The 19,133-nt window shown below is 35.1% G+C and overlaps 1 protein-coding gene and 1 pseudogene across 1 annotated transcript; one reads left to right on the top strand and one right to left on the bottom strand.

Moving 5' to 3' along the window:
• The first annotated feature begins 250 nt into the window (after positions 1-250).
• On the top strand, positions 251-13,567 carry LOC129248595 (neuronal acetylcholine receptor subunit alpha-7). Its single transcript, XM_054888211.1, has 4 exons — positions 251-617; positions 9,822-10,027; positions 11,836-12,463; positions 13,069-13,567. The coding sequence occupies exons 1-4, from the start codon at positions 491-493 to the stop codon at positions 13,464-13,466; spliced, it is 1,359 nt and encodes a 452-aa protein (XP_054744186.1). The 5' UTR covers positions 251-490; the 3' UTR covers positions 13,467-13,567.
• Positions 13,568-16,673: 3,106 nt separating this feature from the next.
• Positions 16,674-17,353, bottom strand: LOC129248804 (putative nuclease HARBI1; annotated as a pseudogene).
• Between the last annotated feature and the right edge of the window lie 1,780 nt (positions 17,354-19,133).

The following is a 19,133-nucleotide window of genomic DNA, read 5'->3' as shown; positions in this document are numbered from 1 at the left end:
ATATCTATAACAGACTTAACTTGTAACAGAACTTATGGCAGTACTAAGTATATCACAGCTTCATTGATTTCGAACCGTGGCCCTACCGCATAGCAGTCATGTTCAAACCATTCGGCTAAGGAGGCCGCCGTATGCTCACTTTTAATCAATGTTTATTTGCAATGCATCCTCTACTCGGCTACAATTGTACGCGGTCCGAGAGTGATGACTATGGACCTGCTTGTAAATCTCAGTTTAATTCAGTTTAGTGAGCAATTTGGCCGCGTGCACAACTCTTTTTGTATTCGGTGACAAATTTATAGTAACTGAGAAAGAAACTTTACTTAAATTATTGTAAATATCCGACGAACGGAAAAATACCGATAATAATACGGCTTGGGGTTTGGTTATTTATGAAACTGCGTTGAACAATATAAGCGACACGAGTATCAAATAAATATATTAAAAAAAAAAAGGGAATCATCATACACATACATACATAATAAAACGAATGAATTTCGTGATAAAAAAAATACTTACTTCCGGCAAGAGGCTGCAGTTTGCTTATCCACCGTTCACTATGTGTTGGTCGTTATTGCTTGGAATTTCCTTATTTCTTCTGTTGCACTCGGCCAATTGTAAGCATTCCGATATATGTATACTTATACAAAATATATACATACATGTATACAGTGACTAAATTATTTGATCCAATGTTGGTACCCTTCACAAAAGTACATGCAGGAGTACATGCTACAAGAGTTGCAGGAGTGTTAGTAATGTGTTTGTGTCCAATAAACATGCATGTAGATCCTGGGTTTATCCACACAGCGGGTATTAACCCCTGTTTAGAATTTTTTCAAGGAAAATGATTTTGAGCCGAAAACTTAGTATTGTATTCTATTATTGCTTTAGGTTTAAACATATATAATATATTTTACTTTAATTGCTCTTTGGATCGAGAATTTTAACTCTAGTAATAAGATTATGATAGCGGATATATTTTTTTTTTATTTAAATTCATTGCACTTGAAAAAAAATATAGGTATACTATATGTACAATGGATAATATAATATATTTCAATATTTTATAACAAGTATATCAAAAAAAGGGTTGGTGACATTTGATTAATAAATCATTAGGTTTAAATGCCATTTCATTAAATACATAAATACCTAGTTACAATTATGTGTGGGGAAAAATAATTCTACTTTACAGAAATTAAGATCCAGTAAAAACGCTCTCTCTTTCTGGAGAAATTCTCATAGTTTATGGTTTAAATATTAGGAAGAAGACTGTTAAATAACTTACATGATACAAAATTCTAGGATTTAAGACAATATGTTGTCTTAACAGTAGCAACGGAAGCTAAAGTTTGTAGATTGATTCTCAAGTATATTAGTATTTAATAGAACTTTGTATGTAGCCAGATCTTATAAAAAATATTTTTAAAAGCAGTAGAATAAGTATCACAGGCGATGGAACGGCATAGGTATAGTGCAACGAATAAATATCTAGCGGCTCAGTTGGCTAGGCCATGTCGTCCGAATGGATACAAACGCTCTAAAAGTATACGGCCAGCTGGTGGCAGCAGAGGAAGAGGAAAGATCAGGTGGATAAGTACTTGGTTTCACTTGGTGTGTTAACTGGCGCCGGCTAGCAGGAGAAAGAAACGACTGGCACGCTTTGTTAAACTAGGATAATATCGCTTAAGCGGTTATTTTAAGAAACTCGAAAAAACTCAATGGAATGCTCTCTAGAACTAGCCTTGAATATTTTCCTAATTACTTTCTTCTGTAATCTCAAAAGTTGTGCTAATATGTATAAGTATATAAGGCATCAGCAGTTAATACCACATGGTAGAGTGGATTGTAAAAGAGCGTAGTAAACCATTTGTAACGAATCATTTGTTTGGATGATGATACTAATTGTGTACAATTGAAAGAAAAGACCAAATGTGCTTAAAAGACCAAATGTGCTCAGATCTGCTAAAATTGCTGTCAATCACAATACTCAGGTACCTAAATTTATTCACTATGAGATTGTAAGTAGCGTTGGAGATATTTAAAGGAAAATTGTGTGCATGGAGGCAGTGTCTTCCACAATCCGAAGAATCAAAAATAATATCTGCATTTGGTGGTTATTTCTTCACCTAAACCACAAGTAGTATAACGTATCTGCAAGAATCAGTCTATCGAGCATATCAAATGGCTTTGTGATATCCAACAAATAATGCACCACAAGATTTATAACTATCCATTTTCTTCTAAAAAAGAGAACTAAAGTTTAGCAGTACATCATCAGGGAGACTAATTCGAAATTCAAGCTGTAATGGGTTAAAAAAATTTAATTTCTACAGATATGATACAATACTAGCTTTCATTGTTTTTTAAATATGTCGGGAAATTCCTGTGTAACGCTAATATTATATTAAAAAAGAACTGTTTAAAAACATCTATCAAATTAATTCCAATATTTGTATGTATGATTTTTAATATGCCATCGACGTCAGCAGAGTTTGAATTTTGTATCGTTAAAAAGTTATTTGCAAAAAATATTTCCACAATGTTTTGTTTACATCAATTACTTGCAAATAAATGTATTAATGCTCAGAGCTTCATATGTATTAAATAGTCATAGTACACTACAGCCGTAACTTTTACTAAATATTATTTATAAATACAATAATACGACATAAAATATATGTACATCAATTTTGGTTAAGATGCAAGTTTCAAAAAAGATAGAAGGATAGGATTTAAACCTTACGGGGAAAATCCTATATCCTTATTTATTGCGTCAATAAATGTCGCAAGGAAAATCCAAATCCTTGCCCTCTTAAAGGTTTTGTATATGTTGCGGGGAGTATCCAACTCAAAGGATCAATAAATGATGATGTGGGAATCCAAATGAGTTTTCCAAAATATTAGACCTTTGCAAATGTTTCATATTACAATATTTGTACAACATTTATTTTCCGAAATTTTCCCTTTATGCTTTGTATACATAAGTATTTATTTTCAATCAAAGACTATCATACTTATGATACATATTTAAAAAAAAAATTATCACAAATAACAAGAGTTGAAAAACCTGTGTTTATAATAAAAACTCGAATACTTAATTGGACTCAACACTTGATTTATTTTTTCAATTTTTTTCCAATTTTATAGTTATTTTTTTGAGCTGGTTGTTTGTTTTACTTAGAAATTGACTTCCATTTTCTGTATGTAATATGAATTTGTATTGCAATAATTTTGGTGAATCGCATCGGTGAATATTGAAGATCTACTATATTAGCAAAATCTTTCCTTCTAATTAATACGCGTAAGAGCTGTTTGAATGTGTTAAACTGGGCACAAATGGACAACAAATCCAAACAATCGGTTGAAATTTCAACAGATTGAAGTGTGTGTGGCGCAGTTGACAAAAAAAAGAGGTTGTCTGTAAAGTCGGTTTACTGACGATAGTTTAACGTGACAACGTCATAAGAAAATACTGATGTAATGGTTGCAATTTTCAAAACAAAATATTAATTTTATTTGTTTGATAGATTTTTGTATGGATATAGAGAAGGAGGTAAATGGAATCGCAATGGAATAGATCAAGTTACATTTACACAAACGTGAACAATTACGAAACATTGATCAAATTCATGAAATATATGTTCAATTTCGATTGTGCATCAGACGTTAATAAGTCAACCACACGAAGAGGCACCATCATCGATTTGAATTTTTCAAGACACATTACACTCGAAACACTCCCTTTCATTTCCTACTTTTCCTCTCATCGTCCTATTCTCAACAGAGAAATGGTTCATTAGCATGCACACAGGAAGAAGGCATATGCAAATACAAATATGTGAATTTATATATATTACATATGCGCATATACATACATTTTTATGTAAGCTCACTCAAGTAGGAGAGCGCCAGATGTCGAACGTTGCCGAACCCGCGGGCCGATTGTGCTCTTTGTCGTTCGTTCCGCGCTTTCGCTTGCAGTTCAAGCAAGGTAACGACCATGAGCAAGGTAACGACGAATGAGCAAGATAACGACACATTTTTTCGTGCGTGCAGCCGGCTAAATCGAATTATAAGACGTTATCACGTCAATATTGTCAATATTGTCAACTTGCAATCGCTTGCGTGCAAGGCGTATAGGCCTTGGTTGCGTGTGTGGCGAAGTTAACAATTTTCCCTTCGGGATTTCTAAAAATCTTCCCCTCCCACTTCTTTTCAAGCACAGATAAATACCTAAAATAATAATAAGTCAACAACATATAAAATCGACAAGAAATCCACACGTGTGTGGCAAAATGAGTTTCAACCGATACAACCTGTTTATAAGGACTAGAAAAACTGTAAGCAAATTGCCCTTCCTCGATAGCCTCATAAATTCCATCTTTGAGCTCTTGAATCGACCCTGGGCTGTCGGCGTAGACCTTCTCTTTCACGTGGCTTCAAAGAGAAAAGTCAGAAGGTGTTAAATCACAAGATCTCGGTGGCCAATTGTGATCACCTCTTCGAGAGATATAACGGTCCGGAAACTTTTCCCGTAAAAGATCAATGGTTTCGTTGCTTGAGTGGCACGTAGCGCCGTCTTGTTGAAAATAAACGTTGTGCAGATCAATGCCATCCAATTCCGGCCATACAAAATCGTTAATCATCTCTCGATAGCGCAATCCATTCACCAATAACACCTATTATTGAAAAACCTTATATAAAATTAATAAATATTAAATATGTACAACTAAAAATGACAGTCCTTTTTAAAACGCTAACTACAAGTGTAAATATGTACTTAACCCCCGTATAACTGTTTTTTGAAATTTGTTGAAATTTTGATTTGTTTTTGTTTCAAATGGAATTTTTTTAATTTAATAGAAGTAGTAGTCGTTCGTTTCGCTTACCGGCAATGCCCCCAACCGCGATTTGAATATATGCACAGTTAGTGCTTATAAGCGGGATTTTGATATCAGCATTTCCAGATTATAAACATTGAAACTGGTGCATTTTAGACGAGGCTTATATACTATATTTCGATATCCAGACCATTTAGATTGGAGATTCGATGCTTTATGGCGACTTTATTTTATAATGCGTTTGTGCTCAAAAACGTATCTCAAAATATCAAATAGAGGTCTATTAGTTATTGTGAATACTTTCGGAATGGGCCTTAAAGTGGCCGTTATGTTTGATATATTAAATTAGAGATATTGGAAAGTCTTGCACGCTTCCGCGTACTGTTGTGCGCCAAGTCATGCAACGAAGTTTAAGATGAGAACTGACGCATTCCTAGGGATGTGAAAAATTTTGCATTTGTGTGTGACAAAATTGCTCCCAGGTATTGTCCCCAGGAGTTATATAAGTACTTTGTTTATGCATTTGAGAAAGAAAGCATCGTCAGCACAAATTCTGAGGTCTGAGCTTTTGAGCACGGATCCGATCTATAACAAAGAGGAAAACGGAAAGGAGTGCACCCTGTGCAATTCCGTTTGCAAGTGAATATGTGGAAGAAAAACAGCCGTTTACTCAAGTATAGAATTCATGACCTGTGAGAAAATACTTTAGGAGCTTATATATCCTTGGGCCAAGTCCCCAGGATGCTAGCTGTTCGATAATGATATGGGCGTCACACACTGGGGATTTAGCGGAAAAAAGTCAAATTTGCAACATACCACCTACGCAATATTTAATGGTATTTCTAAATTCCAGAATAGAACCAACAGTTTTTTTTTATAGATATGTCAAAAATATAATTTTTTTATAGTATTGAACTGACTAAGAAAAAACTTCAAAGCCCAAGGTGTTTTTTTTTCCTTTTGCTTGAGCCGACTTTCAATTTTTTATTTTTCATTTAGGGTACGATATTTTTATATATTTTAGCCGGAAGAACAAAGGCTGTGAAGCATTTGATTATCTATTTATAATTAATTTTACAAAAACAAAAAAAAAATCATATTCCTTCATATTCTTGGATCTGCAAGTTGAGCTACATTTACCTACGGTCAGACATTAGTATCAACGTGTTGCTTAATAGCGTCTCTTTCAGTTTTAATCAATTGCAGGTGCCACCAGGCGCCACTGATTATTTTTTGGCAATGATAATAACTAAACGCTTTCTAGTGTGTGCATAATGATAACGAAACACTTTTAATTTTGTTTTGACATTTTGAGGGTAATTCAGAATTATGAACTTACATGTATCCTGTGCGTAAATATTTGCTGGCTTATATTAATAAAAAAAATAAAAAAAAAAATTTATGAATTTTAAAAAACAATTTTTTTTTTAATTTTTTTAAAAAATAGTTTTTAAACATGTTCTTTTCATACACAAATATATACAACTTCGTTAGTAGTAAAAATGTAAATATTTTTTGGGATGTATACTTTTTTCCGCATCTCTGTACAAAAATCCCCAGTGTGCGTCAGTGCAATCACAAGCCTGTTTTATTTTTAGTGAGTCTGCAATATAGTAGGGAGAGGAGCCCTTCTAATATGCTATGTTTTTCGCCGTGAACCACATTCGGCGTTTGGTGATCATCTTCATGGGTCGATTTTGTTTGTTTGCTTTTAGGTTTTTGAGTTGGGATAACTGCGGCTGAAGTATATCTGAAAACACATTTTTCAAAAACTATTCAACTCGCTTGGTTGGTGGTTGGTTGGTTTAAGTGGTGATCCTTCCAGAATCCAACTAGCGGTTCCGCACCATTTTGTTACCACATCCTCGTTACCAACAGCTATTTACAGCAAGAGAATATCCAGTCTATGCTATTCAGGTTGTTGACATCTAAGCCAGACAGCTGTTCAAGACTCTCGAACAGCGGTTTGCCCAGGGTTAACAATCGGTCCTTCCATAGGGCAGAGGAAATGGAAGATAGCTTCCTTTTTCTCTGGTTGTTTACAACTGTGACAGTATGTGTTGTAAGGGATGCCCATTTTGGCTGCTTGTTCCCCCACAGACCAAAAGCCAGTTATGATTGCCGTTAGTCTCCAGGCGTCCCGTCGTTTATCAATATTGAAGATTGCTTAAGGTTGTGGGTGGGCCATAACGTTCTGCTAATTTTGCATTTCGTCTGGTCTCTCCATCTACAATCTGCCATTCGGAGGTATATTAGGGAAATTGAACTCTTGACTGCACCTAAAGGTGTGAATACCAATTTTGCAAGAACCTTATGCATGGCAGATCCCCTTCTTGCCAGTTCATCTACTTTTTCATTATCTTCAATGCTCCGATGCCCCGGGACCCAGATTAAGGTAATTTTATGGTTTTCGCTCAAGGTGGCAAGGCTAGTCCTGCTTTGTTCCACTAGCCTAGAAGTTGTTGTCGCCGAATCCAGTGCCTGGATTGCAGCATGGCTATCCGGAAGAATAGCGATATTGCCCTTAAAAGAGGGATCTGCGATTAGTAGCCTACAAGCTTCCCCAATTGCCAGTACTTCCGCCTGAAAGACATTGCAAGCATTAGGGAGACGCACAGATTTTTCAATTTTAAGTCTATGAGAATATATGCCAGCTCCAACACCACAATCCATTTTACTGCCATCTGTATAGACTGTAGGGTCGAAGTTGTTTGGAGAGAATCCCTTATTCCATTCTTTCCCAGATAGAAAGAGAGTGACAAAATTGCTTCTGAATGTTACCGTCCGGACGATGTTATTAGTCCTCTTCGAGGTATACTGGGTTTGTCGCAGTAATAGACTGGCGGCCATGAGTTTTTTCCTTCCAGCGACCCGCTTCATTTAACCTATTGTTGCCATCTTCTTGATATGTAGATCTACCGAAATAACGTGTGTCAGTGCGTTCAGGGCCTCCCTAGGACATGATCTGATTGCACCGACTGTTATTGCACAGGTTGATCTTTGTATTTTGCTAAGTAATTTGATGTTGTATTCTCTCTTTAGTGCTTCCCACCAAACCACCGAGCCATACATTAAAATCGGTCATATAATCGCCTTATACAATCATAATGTATACTTGGGTTGAAGACCCCATCTTCTTCCTAGCCCGTTTACAGGCATATAAAGCGATTTCTGCTTTCTTTACCCGTTCTTCAATGCTTAATTTCCATCTAAGTTTGGAGTCTAGAATTACCCCTAAGTACTTTGAACTGGTTGAAAGTGAGAGGGTTTGTCCGTTAATATTTGGTAGAGTAAAAATTGGTACCTCATATCTGGTAGTAAATAGCATAAGCTCTGTTTTACGCGCGTTTAAACTTAGGCCACAGCCTGTAGCCCAAGAGTTAGGATCGCCTAGCACCCTTTGAATGATCCCACTGATCGTATTGGGACACAGTCCTGATGCCATTAACACCACATCATCAGCGTACGCGACCACTTTTACCCCACCTCCATTAAGTTTTATTAAGATTTTACTAATAACACATAACAGAGAAGTGGAGTGCCCCTGTGGACTCTCTTAGTTATGTTGATATTACCCATATTAGCTCTAATGATCCTGGTTTCTTGCTGGGAGATGGTTCAATTGCTGATACATTTTTCCACTCCTAAGTCTATTAACGCCCGTTGGATAGCATCAGTGTTAACGTTTTTAATTCGCCTTCAATGTCTAGAAAAGTTGTCATGGTATATTGTTGGTTTACTTGAGACCTCTGTGTTGTTTGGATTATCTCGTGAGACGTTGTCTCCGTCGATTTGCATTTGAGGTAAGCGTGTTGTGCAATTGACATACTAGAGCCCTCTAGCGAGCCTCTAATGTGTATATCTAAAAGACATTCAAAAGTTTTCAAAAGGAGGGACGACAGACTAATTGGCCTAAAGTCCTTCGCTGATTCATGTCCCCTTCTGCCTTTGGTATGAAAACGACTCTAACAGGTTTCCAGCTATTTGGAATATTCCATTAGCCATGGTAGAATATTATCAAGAGTTTACTGTAACATCTTGGGAAAAATCCCGCCAGGGCCTGCAGATTTGAAAGGTGAAAATCACTTGATTGCCCATGCAACCTCCTCTTTTATGACTATTACATCGGTAAGATGCTGCGGTCATAGCGGCTCCACCGGATTCTCCCAACATCGCTATCGTGAGCGCTACATCCTGGAAAATGACTGTTTAAGAGAAGTTCTAGAGACTGTTCTGCCGTAGAAGTCCAAGTGCCATCTGGCCTCTGGACCCAAGAAGCCATTGAATGATCTTTGGACAAGATATGGCTGAGCCTTGCAGAATTTCTGGTAGATTCGATCGAAGAACAAAATTTTCTCCAGCTCTCCTTCTTGGCGGCCCTAGTTTCCATTTTTTGTGCTGTCTCCGACTTTCTCTGTACAGTTGCCAATTACCCGTTGAGTAGCTGAGATTAAAATTTGATCTGGCTTCTTCCCTTAATTTTGGGAGCTCATTGCTCCACCAGGGAGGATAAGGTTAGTGTATATATATATTTTTTTAATTTTAAAATTGGATAAATAAATATATCATTTGAACAAAAAATTTTAGCAAAATAAGTTACGCCTATTCAAGAAATTCTGTATGCACATATAAACACAAGGAGAGTGTTATGTTCCAGCTCAGTGCTGTTTTCATAACTTTAGATGGAATATTTTATCAATTTACTTAATAATTAGCGCAAAAAGGCACTTAATTTTCTCTGCATACTTACACTTAAGAAATTATTTATACCAAATATTTTTATAACACGTAGCAAGACATTATGCTGCTACATATACCGTAAATTGTTATCAACCACCCACTTTGTCCCACAATTGTCAAATACTAATTGAAAATTATCATCCAAACCGGCATGGCCAAAAAAATCGATCTGGATCATATTATATTATAAAAAGCACTTGTAAATCCCTTTCATTTGTTTTATTCTTGGTTCAGCGCAAGAAGCATACATCAATGGCACTAAAGCTTGGAACATTACCAATTTGGATCGTTTGCGTTTACAATTAACTATAAACTACGACAAGAACTCGCATCCCACCTATCATGGTGTGCCAACTAATATCACGTTGGGCATGTCAGTGAACTACATCGATATTGATGAGATAAATGGGAAAATGGTTTTGCACGCATGGCTAAGGATAGTAAGTAAATAAATATTCAATATTTGGTTTTTTGAGGAGATACATACATATGTGCATATATATAAATACATAAATTTTTACATTTACTGGCTTACTTGGCTGCAGTATTCTTTTTCTCCTCCAAACCATCTTTTCACTTCAATTGTTTCTTTTGCGCTCCCAACAGAGGCTTTGATTTGTAGAGGTCCAAATTTTATTTACTTCGTAAGCTTAGATGGTTTATATTTTCTCATGTGAGAACACTGAATTCAATGAACCAATTTTTTAATCACTGTTTTCAATATTTCGTCCCCTTAGTATAACAATAGCCTATGTGCTCATAGGGTATTATTTTTTTATTGAATTTTTGGATTCTCCATCGTCTAATTTATAAGTGGTCAAAATTTTGTCAAATTCTAGTTCCACAAAGTGGGTCAAAACGTTAGTCAAAAAATAATAAATATTTACAGACATAACGAGATTTGAGTGAGAGCTACTTTCGACAAAAAGTTTGAAATTCATTTTCTCAAAACATCAAAAAATTTATAGGCTATTTTAATACTAAGGGGACGATTTGTGGTCTTATTTGGTTAATGTGAAAATATAAGAGTAATAAAATAACTTTAAACAAAACCTAAATTGTTTATATTCCATACAATTTAGTACCTTACTCCAAAAAGAAACAATAATTGATATAGTACTGATTTTTTCTCGCATTGAGAACAAAAATAGTTTCTAATTTATCTACCTCTTATCTTCATAAACCCACCATAACTAAATACTTAAAAGACGAAGTGCAACTGGTACCCTCAATATTTCTACTAATCAAACATCAATTTACTGATTGTTACTATCGATTGTACTTATACAACTAAAGGGTGTTTTTTTAGAGGTTAGGTTTTCAAGTTGGCACTACTTTTTTCGTAGATGGTCTTTTTGACAGCTGCCACTTGATTTATGCTCAGTTTGGTTTGCCATTTCATAATGAATAGACTTACACCTGAACAACGTTTGCAAACCGTGCAAATTTATTACGAAAATAATGGTTCGGTTCGCGCGACGCATCGAAGAAAATTTTGTTCAGCGATGAACCTCACCTTTGGTTGAAGGGGTATGTCAATAAGCAAAATTGTCACATTTGGAGTGAACATAATCCACAAGAAATTGCTGAGACGCCGTTACATCCTCAAAAAGTCACTGTTTGGTGTGCTCTATGGGCAGAGGGAATCATTGGTCCATATTTCTTTAAAAATGAAGCCGGCCATAATGTTACAGTCAATGGAGAGCGCTATAGAGCCATGATTAATGACTTTTTCGTGCCTGAATTGGACGTTGTTGATGTGGTTCCAACAAGACGGCGCTACATGCCATACAGCTAACGCAACAATCGATTTATTGAAGGAAACTTTTGGTGAGCGCATTATCTCGCGCCGTGGACCCGTGGCGTGGCCTCCAAGATCGTGGGATATAACACCGCTGGACTATTTCTTGTCGGGCTATGTGAAGTCGCTTGTCTACGCAGATAAGCCCGAGACGATTGACGTCTTGGAAGAGAATATTCGGCGCGTTATTGCTGACATACGGCCCCAATTGCTGCAAAAAGTGGTCGAAAATTGGGCCTCTCGGCTGGAATTTATTCGAGCCAGCCGCGGCGGCCACTTGCCCGAAATCATTTTTAAAACATAATGGCAAACCCTTATCTTTATAACAAAGCTAAATTCTTGGCCATAACATTAAATTATATACGTTTTATTTCATCTTGAAAACCTAACCTCTAAAAAAAACACCCTTTATAAAGCTACCAAATTTATTCATAATTTTCTTTTCAGAATTGGATGGATGAAAATCGTTCATGGAACGCAGGAGATTATGACAACATAACTCAAATCCATATGAAACCAAAAGAAGTATGGAAACCAGATATAAAACTTTTTAATAGCGCCGGTGAAAAGAGTGACTACTTGGGTGATACTCAAATTCTACTGGCACATGACGGCAGCTTTTTATGGGTGCCGCCAGTCGTATATACAGCATATTGCAGTTTGAATTTTCGCACTTGGCCTTATGATACCCAAACATGTAAAGTGAAGGTAGGTTCCTTAGCGTTGACCTACATCGATTCGCGTTATCTGCACTTGAAAGAGAGTTTAGACTACAATGAGCTCGTACAATCGACTGAATGGGAAATAATCGGGGGCGATACGGCTTATAGAAAACAGGATTATTACAATTACATTGAATTTACTTTTAAACTACAGCGTCGTTCGTCAATGTATGCAGCGGTTATTTTCACACCAGCTTCCTGTATAATACTATTGGCACTTTCCTCGTTTTGGTTACCACCGCAAATGGGCGAAAAAGTAATGTTGAATGGTGTGGTGATTATATTGATAGCCGCTTTTCTTATGTATTTCGCGCAACTATTACCAATATTGGCTGACAACACACCGCTCGTAGGTTTGTATATAAGTTGTACCTCAATTATCGGTCGACGTGATTTTTCGCATGTAAATAAAAATACATAATGTAATTTATTCATCAAATGCACGCACGCAAATGGGCTTAACTTTTGCTTTGAAATTAATAAGTGGTAAAAGTACAAGTAAATTATGCTGCATAGGTTTGGTTTTTCGTAAAAGAAATTAAATCTACTTAACACTTTTACATGTCAAGCCCTAAATGGTAAATGGTAGGATTTTAATTAAAGGGCATCGAAGATGATGAACTCCTCCAGAAAGGGAATGCATGCATATTTGAAAATTATGTACACAAAAAGTTCAGAATGGCAACATAAATGGATTTCGCCACATCTTTCCGTGCGACCGTGTGTACACGTGATACCCGAATAAAAATAGTGCCATATACAAAGCATAATAAATTTATACAATAAATACTTTTATTCAGAAAAAAGTTCATACCATCCTAGCGGTTCCTTGTACCATTACTATAAAACTATAAGCACATACCCATACACTCACATACAATGCTGGAAAAATTAGTACACTTATGTTAATACGATTTTTACTTACATACACACATTGATATATACTTTTTATTTTCAGTTCTTTTCTACAGCTGTAGCTTGTTACTGCTTAGTATTTCAACGATAATTGCTGTGTGCGTGCTGTACTTATCTACAGCAAAGCATAAACGCCATTTACCTGACTTACTGAGGACCATGCTCAATGGACCATTAAGTAAAGTACTTTTCTTAGAAAACTTCACTTTGGAGGCAGATCCGCGTGTAACTATGAATAATGGCACAAAAGAGTTGGTGGAACATCAGTATGAAAATCCTGACAGTGTAACTGATGCTGCAGGAATAAATGCGGCTACTTCCTCATCTTCTAACCGATTTGTTCAATTTGAATGGATTCTGATGGCGACAGCTATCGATCGTATAGCTTTCCTTTGTTATAGCTTAACATTCATAATTCTGGCTATTCTATATGGTATTTAAAGCAAAAAATCGATTGCAATATTTATTTCTCAGACTTATAATTTTCTGTCGATTATAGAACTATTCATTAAGTTAACTATCAATAAATAAAGGAAATTTAATTGCTTATTAATTAGTCTAACCTGAGTCAGATAAATAATTGTAGGACGGATTATATCGACAACCGCCGTAACCGAATGGGTGGTGCGTGAATGCCATTCGTTAGATCCCGATATTGAAATCCACTGGGTGTATAAAACATCATATGATGGAGAAGGGGCTTTCTAATAGCGACCGCCCCTTGATGGGCATTAGCAAACCTCCGAGTGTGCATATTTCTACAATGAAAAAATTCATAATAAAAATCCATCTGCCGTCCGTTCGGAGGTGGTATACATTTGTAGGTCCCTCCATTTGTGGAAGAACATCAACAACATTTAACTCGTTATTCTAGACACATATATCTAGATCCCGAACCTTTAAAACATTTAATTTTTTTATAATAAACTATTTAATTTAAACAATTTATGAAGAAAAAAATTAGATTTTGAGAACTTTTTTCACAAGTCCGCCATTTTGTTTTTGTTTTTTATGTATATTTTAGGTTCGGGACCTAAAATAAAGTATACAGAATAATAATCTCTGTGAATTTTTATTTCAAATGACTTTGGAAGGCTGTGTGTTTCCCCGCACCAACTCATCTTTTTTTTAAGGACTCCACTTTGACGTCAAAAATTTTAAACAAATTAATATAAAATTAACTTTAAAACATTTTTTTTATATACTTCAAAACACCAATAAAAACATGTAAAAACTTTAAAACTATCGCATTTTATTTTCTTTTTAAAAAAGATTCATGAAAAAACGTCGAAATTTTGGTCGTTACACCGGACTACTACCTTAAAACCTGAAAAAACCTGCTTGCAACTTATGGAAGAAATTATTGCTAATAGGCTCTTCTGGTGTCTTCATTTGAATAATCTATGCCATCCAAATCAGGTAGCCTTCAAAAAGGGCTAAAGCACTCTCGCTGCCCTATTACAGCTAGATCAATTCATACCTGACGCATTATCCAACAAAAATCGCGTTTCGTTACTTTCACTTGACTTTGAAAAGGCCTTCGATCGTATACCACCATGACATGTATACCACTGTCATCCTAAAGCCACTTATCAAGTGGAAGGTTGGATGGCGCATCTACAACTTTGTTAAATATTTCTTCCCAAATACAAAATCAAAGTTTTCACTTCCAGCATTTCTTCCCCCACCCTACTTCTTGATAATGGCATTCCACAGGATTCTTATCGGTCATTCTCTTCACCATGGCATTTGACGAAATAAGCCTTATTATATCCAACTTCCTCAATAATAGACACCAAATCTATGCGGATGACTTTATCCTATTTTCAAAATCTTTCGACATTAACTCGACGGTTTCTACTTTCGCCGGAATTCTCCCCAATGTATCTTCGTGGTCCGGTTCCTCGGGCGCTTCTATTTCCTACACTAAATTCAAGTTGGTACATATTTGTAAAAGACATAATTGTAATTTCCCAATACTCACATTCAGCAATGCAAATATTCCATGTTCACATACTCTTAAATTTCTTGGAATTGTGTTAGATAGTAAGTACTAATTTAAATACCATTGTCAGTACCTTAGAGATAGACTTATTGCGAACTCCAACATTGTAAAGTACTTGCCATCAAGCGTTCGTTCATTGGCCCAGCTTCACTGGTTAACGTTGTTAGAGCTGTTATACTTTCTGTCGTCAACTACTCTCTTAAAATCTATGGTCATCATGAAAAAAATAATCTAAAAATGCCTGCAGCCCCATATCACTCTGCTATTCGAAGATCTCTTCTAGCATTTTCTCTGAAATACTTTCTATTTCCTGTATGTCATCCATAAACACCATCTGAGCGGAATCCTCATTACCGTTCTTTGAAAACAATATGTAGGATAGTATCTACAAATTTTACCCAAAGCTCATTCTCACCTCCAATCTGACGCTTGGTAACGCTTTCTACTCAGCTCTTACACGTAACCTTTGGAGATGTTTCTAAATATGCCCTAAGATCTTTAAAAATTTCTGTTCCATATCCTTCGTATAGCTCCCGTTTGTTATTAATTGGATTAAAGTCGCTGCAGAAAAGAGTGGCAAACAACAAGACATTCCGTAAATAAAGCACAACAAGATGACAAAGGGCATTAAAGAATTGCTTAAGGACTTCGAGGACAAAAAAATACAGAACTTGTTGTCCAACCTAAATTCAACAAAAAGCATCAACTACTCACTCTAGCGGACAACATCGAAGATCAAGAAAACAATTCCTCACCAACATGAGAAGTAACAAAGAGAGTAACTCCGGACGAAATTCGACGCAAAATCAAGGCCATAAACAGCAAAAGATCTCCTGGATATGACAAAATCAATGGACAAATATTAAAAGAACTACTACTACTACTAGATAAAGAACATAATTCCCTCCCACCAATTTGGATTCCGACATAAACATTCGACCATTCAGCAAGTGCATCGAATAACTAACAAAATTATAAATGAAATTGAACACACTCGAGCTTGACTTGTTTACAGTAGCACAGAAAACAAACTATGTGACATATCACGCTGAAATTTGCCATGTAATTTATTTTTGCCATATGTCATCCGCGGACCGTTTTATTGATAACGTCTCGCTCATATTTGAGCAGAAGATATTCTTTATACATATGCGTATACCTGAATATTGTGATTTTTTAATATGCATAATTTTTACGTATGCATATACATAGTTGTGGAACTTGAATGTTGTGGTTTTTGAAATATGTATAAATTGTACCTGAATTCTGAAATAATAAATGAATTAATTGATGATTGAAAATATTTCCAAATATTTTTAACTGCATAAATTTACAGTTGGACTTTATATTTGCAGTATATTTATTTATATAAATTGCATATTTAAGAATTCATAAGTAAACATATAGATGCTAATTCATTTTATATATGATACATACATATATGTTTCACTTTACATATGTTTGAATTTTATATGTAGGGTCCGCCAATGGAAAGGTCCATGCCATCTTGGTATGGTAAAGCTCCTTCATTAATGAAATAATCAGCAAACCTATCTCGGATATTAAATGTATTTATTGGGGCTCTCCGAATTGTAGGCCACATATGTACATGGTAAAGAAGGTTCATTATTTATATCGCGTCGTCAATCCCCTCTATGAACGATGTTGCTTGCTTCTTGTCGTTCAACATAATTTTCAGGGCAATAGCAACAATTGTTATCGTTTAAAATTATAAAATTGTGTAAAACAATGCAGGCTAGCACTATTTTTTCGCAATTTTTTGGGTCGCATTCAATCGTCGTGCGAAGAATTCTCCATCGCGCCGTTAATATTCCAAAACTGTTCTCTATTACCCTACGTGCTCTTGAAAGGCGGTAATTAAAAATCCGCTTGATAAGTTAGAACCGGAAATGGACGCATCAAGTTTGTTCTCAATGGGAATGCAGCAGCGCCATCGAAATAATGTGGTAATGGTTGGGGTGATTCCAAATATAAGGTGCGGGGGGCGGTAATGGCAAAGTATTTTGCATCAAGTTCTGTCCAAATGATGAAAGTTGAAAATACCTGTAAAATATATGTATTAGGTGAAATAACTTATTATGCATTTACATTTTTGCCTTTACATTTTATTACCTCTGTCATTCTGACTACCTCAACTCCCGATGCTTACTGCAGTGAAAGTATACTTGGCATCACAAACGGCAATCAGACCGATGCTAAAGAATTTTGTGTACTTGTAATAGATCGAACTTGAATTGTCTGGGCACTTAATTGCAACATGTTTGCCATCAATTGCACCAATACAGTTTGGAGTGTTCCACATATCAAAAAAATCCTTTGCAATATCCTTGTACTGGCATTCTGTAGGTTCACTAACTTAAACTGGAGAAAGTAGCCGCCAGATATCTTCAAGTTTCCTGTATTATTTTGTGCATAGTCGTTTCACCTAATTTATAACTCCATGCAATGCTCTTCACAGATACACCTTAGGACAAATATCTAAACAACCAATATGAAACAAATATTAATCGACTTGAAGTCTCGTTTTCTCAATTTACTTACAGCAAAACTAAAGATAGTCTTTCCTCAGGACCAATCCGCTGTTTTGGCTTCTTCAAGGAACTGTTTACTAATTTTAAAAGCAGCTCATACACAGGCCGGGACATCCTTGTGTGTGAAAACAATTCATCAGGCTCCAATGTTTTCATTCGGCGGAACACTTGGATTTGATAACCACTTGCACCCCAATTCCTTTTTAATGGTCGAACTTTATACTCTCTGAATTTTTTTTGTTCTTGTATTTTTTATAGAAACTATAAGTTCACATAAATCAATAAATAAGTAACAAATTTTGTTGTCTCCCATCAAAACAGCTCTTGTCTACGGGATACAATTTTGCTCAATTTTGGGTATTCTACGATACGTTAATAACATAGATTCTATTTGTTTACTAACACAAGCGATCCAGAATTATCATATCATCTCATTGTAATTTATCTTTACTTAAACCATTTAGTAAGTAATCAATGCTTAAACTTAATTAAACAGACTTTGCTTGACTACCAGAAACACAACTATGTTATGTATGATTTTTTGTTGTGGCGCTGTCTTCTTTTTGTTAAATTATAATGTTCTTATGTATAATTAATCGACGAGACACAATCAAGAATTTTTAAAGATTATTTCTAATTGAGGTTGAAATGCCGACAAATAATTAATAACAATAATTTAAGTTTTTGTTTTATTGGTAAACTGGTTTTGAGCTCAGAAATTTAAGGCTGTAAAAAAGCTTATTTACAAAAATAATTAAAAAAAAAAGAGAGGTTGTCTGTAAAGTCGGTTTACTGACGATAGTTTAACGTGATAACGTCATAAGAAAATACTAATTGAATGGTTGCATTTTTCAAAAGAAAATTTTAATTTTATTTGTTTGATAGATATTTTGTATGGATATAGAGAATGAGTTAACATTAACATAACATAATATACTTTAACATAACATAACATAACATAACATAATATAGCATATCATAACATAACATAACATAACATAACATAACATAACATAACATAACATAACATAACATAACATAACATAACATAACATAACATAACATAACATAACATAACATAACATAACATAACATAACATAACATAACATAACATAACATAACATAACATAACATAACATAACATAACATAACATAACATAACATAACATAACATAACATAACATAACATAACATAACATAACATAACATAACATAACATAACATAACATAGCATATCATAACATAGCATAACATAACATAACATAACATAACATAACATAACATAACATAACATAACATAACATAACATAACATAACATAACATAACATAACATAACATAACATAACATAACATAACATAACATAACATAACATAACATAACATAACATAACATAACATAACATATCATAACATAACATAACATGCTGTTCAAGCAAGGTAACGACGCATGAGCAAGATAACGACGCATTTTTTGGTGCGTGCAGCTGGCTACATAGAATTATAAGACGTTATCACGTCAAAAAATAATAATAACATTAAAACAACAGGT

The sequence above is a fragment of the Anastrepha obliqua genome, chromosome 5 (genome assembly GCF_027943255.1).
Source record: "Anastrepha obliqua isolate idAnaObli1 chromosome 5, idAnaObli1_1.0, whole genome shotgun sequence".
Lineage (NCBI taxonomy): Eukaryota > Metazoa > Arthropoda > Insecta > Diptera > Tephritidae > Anastrepha > Anastrepha obliqua.
Note: the sequence above shows the minus strand (reverse complement) of the source record. Positions and strands in the feature narration are given on the sequence as shown.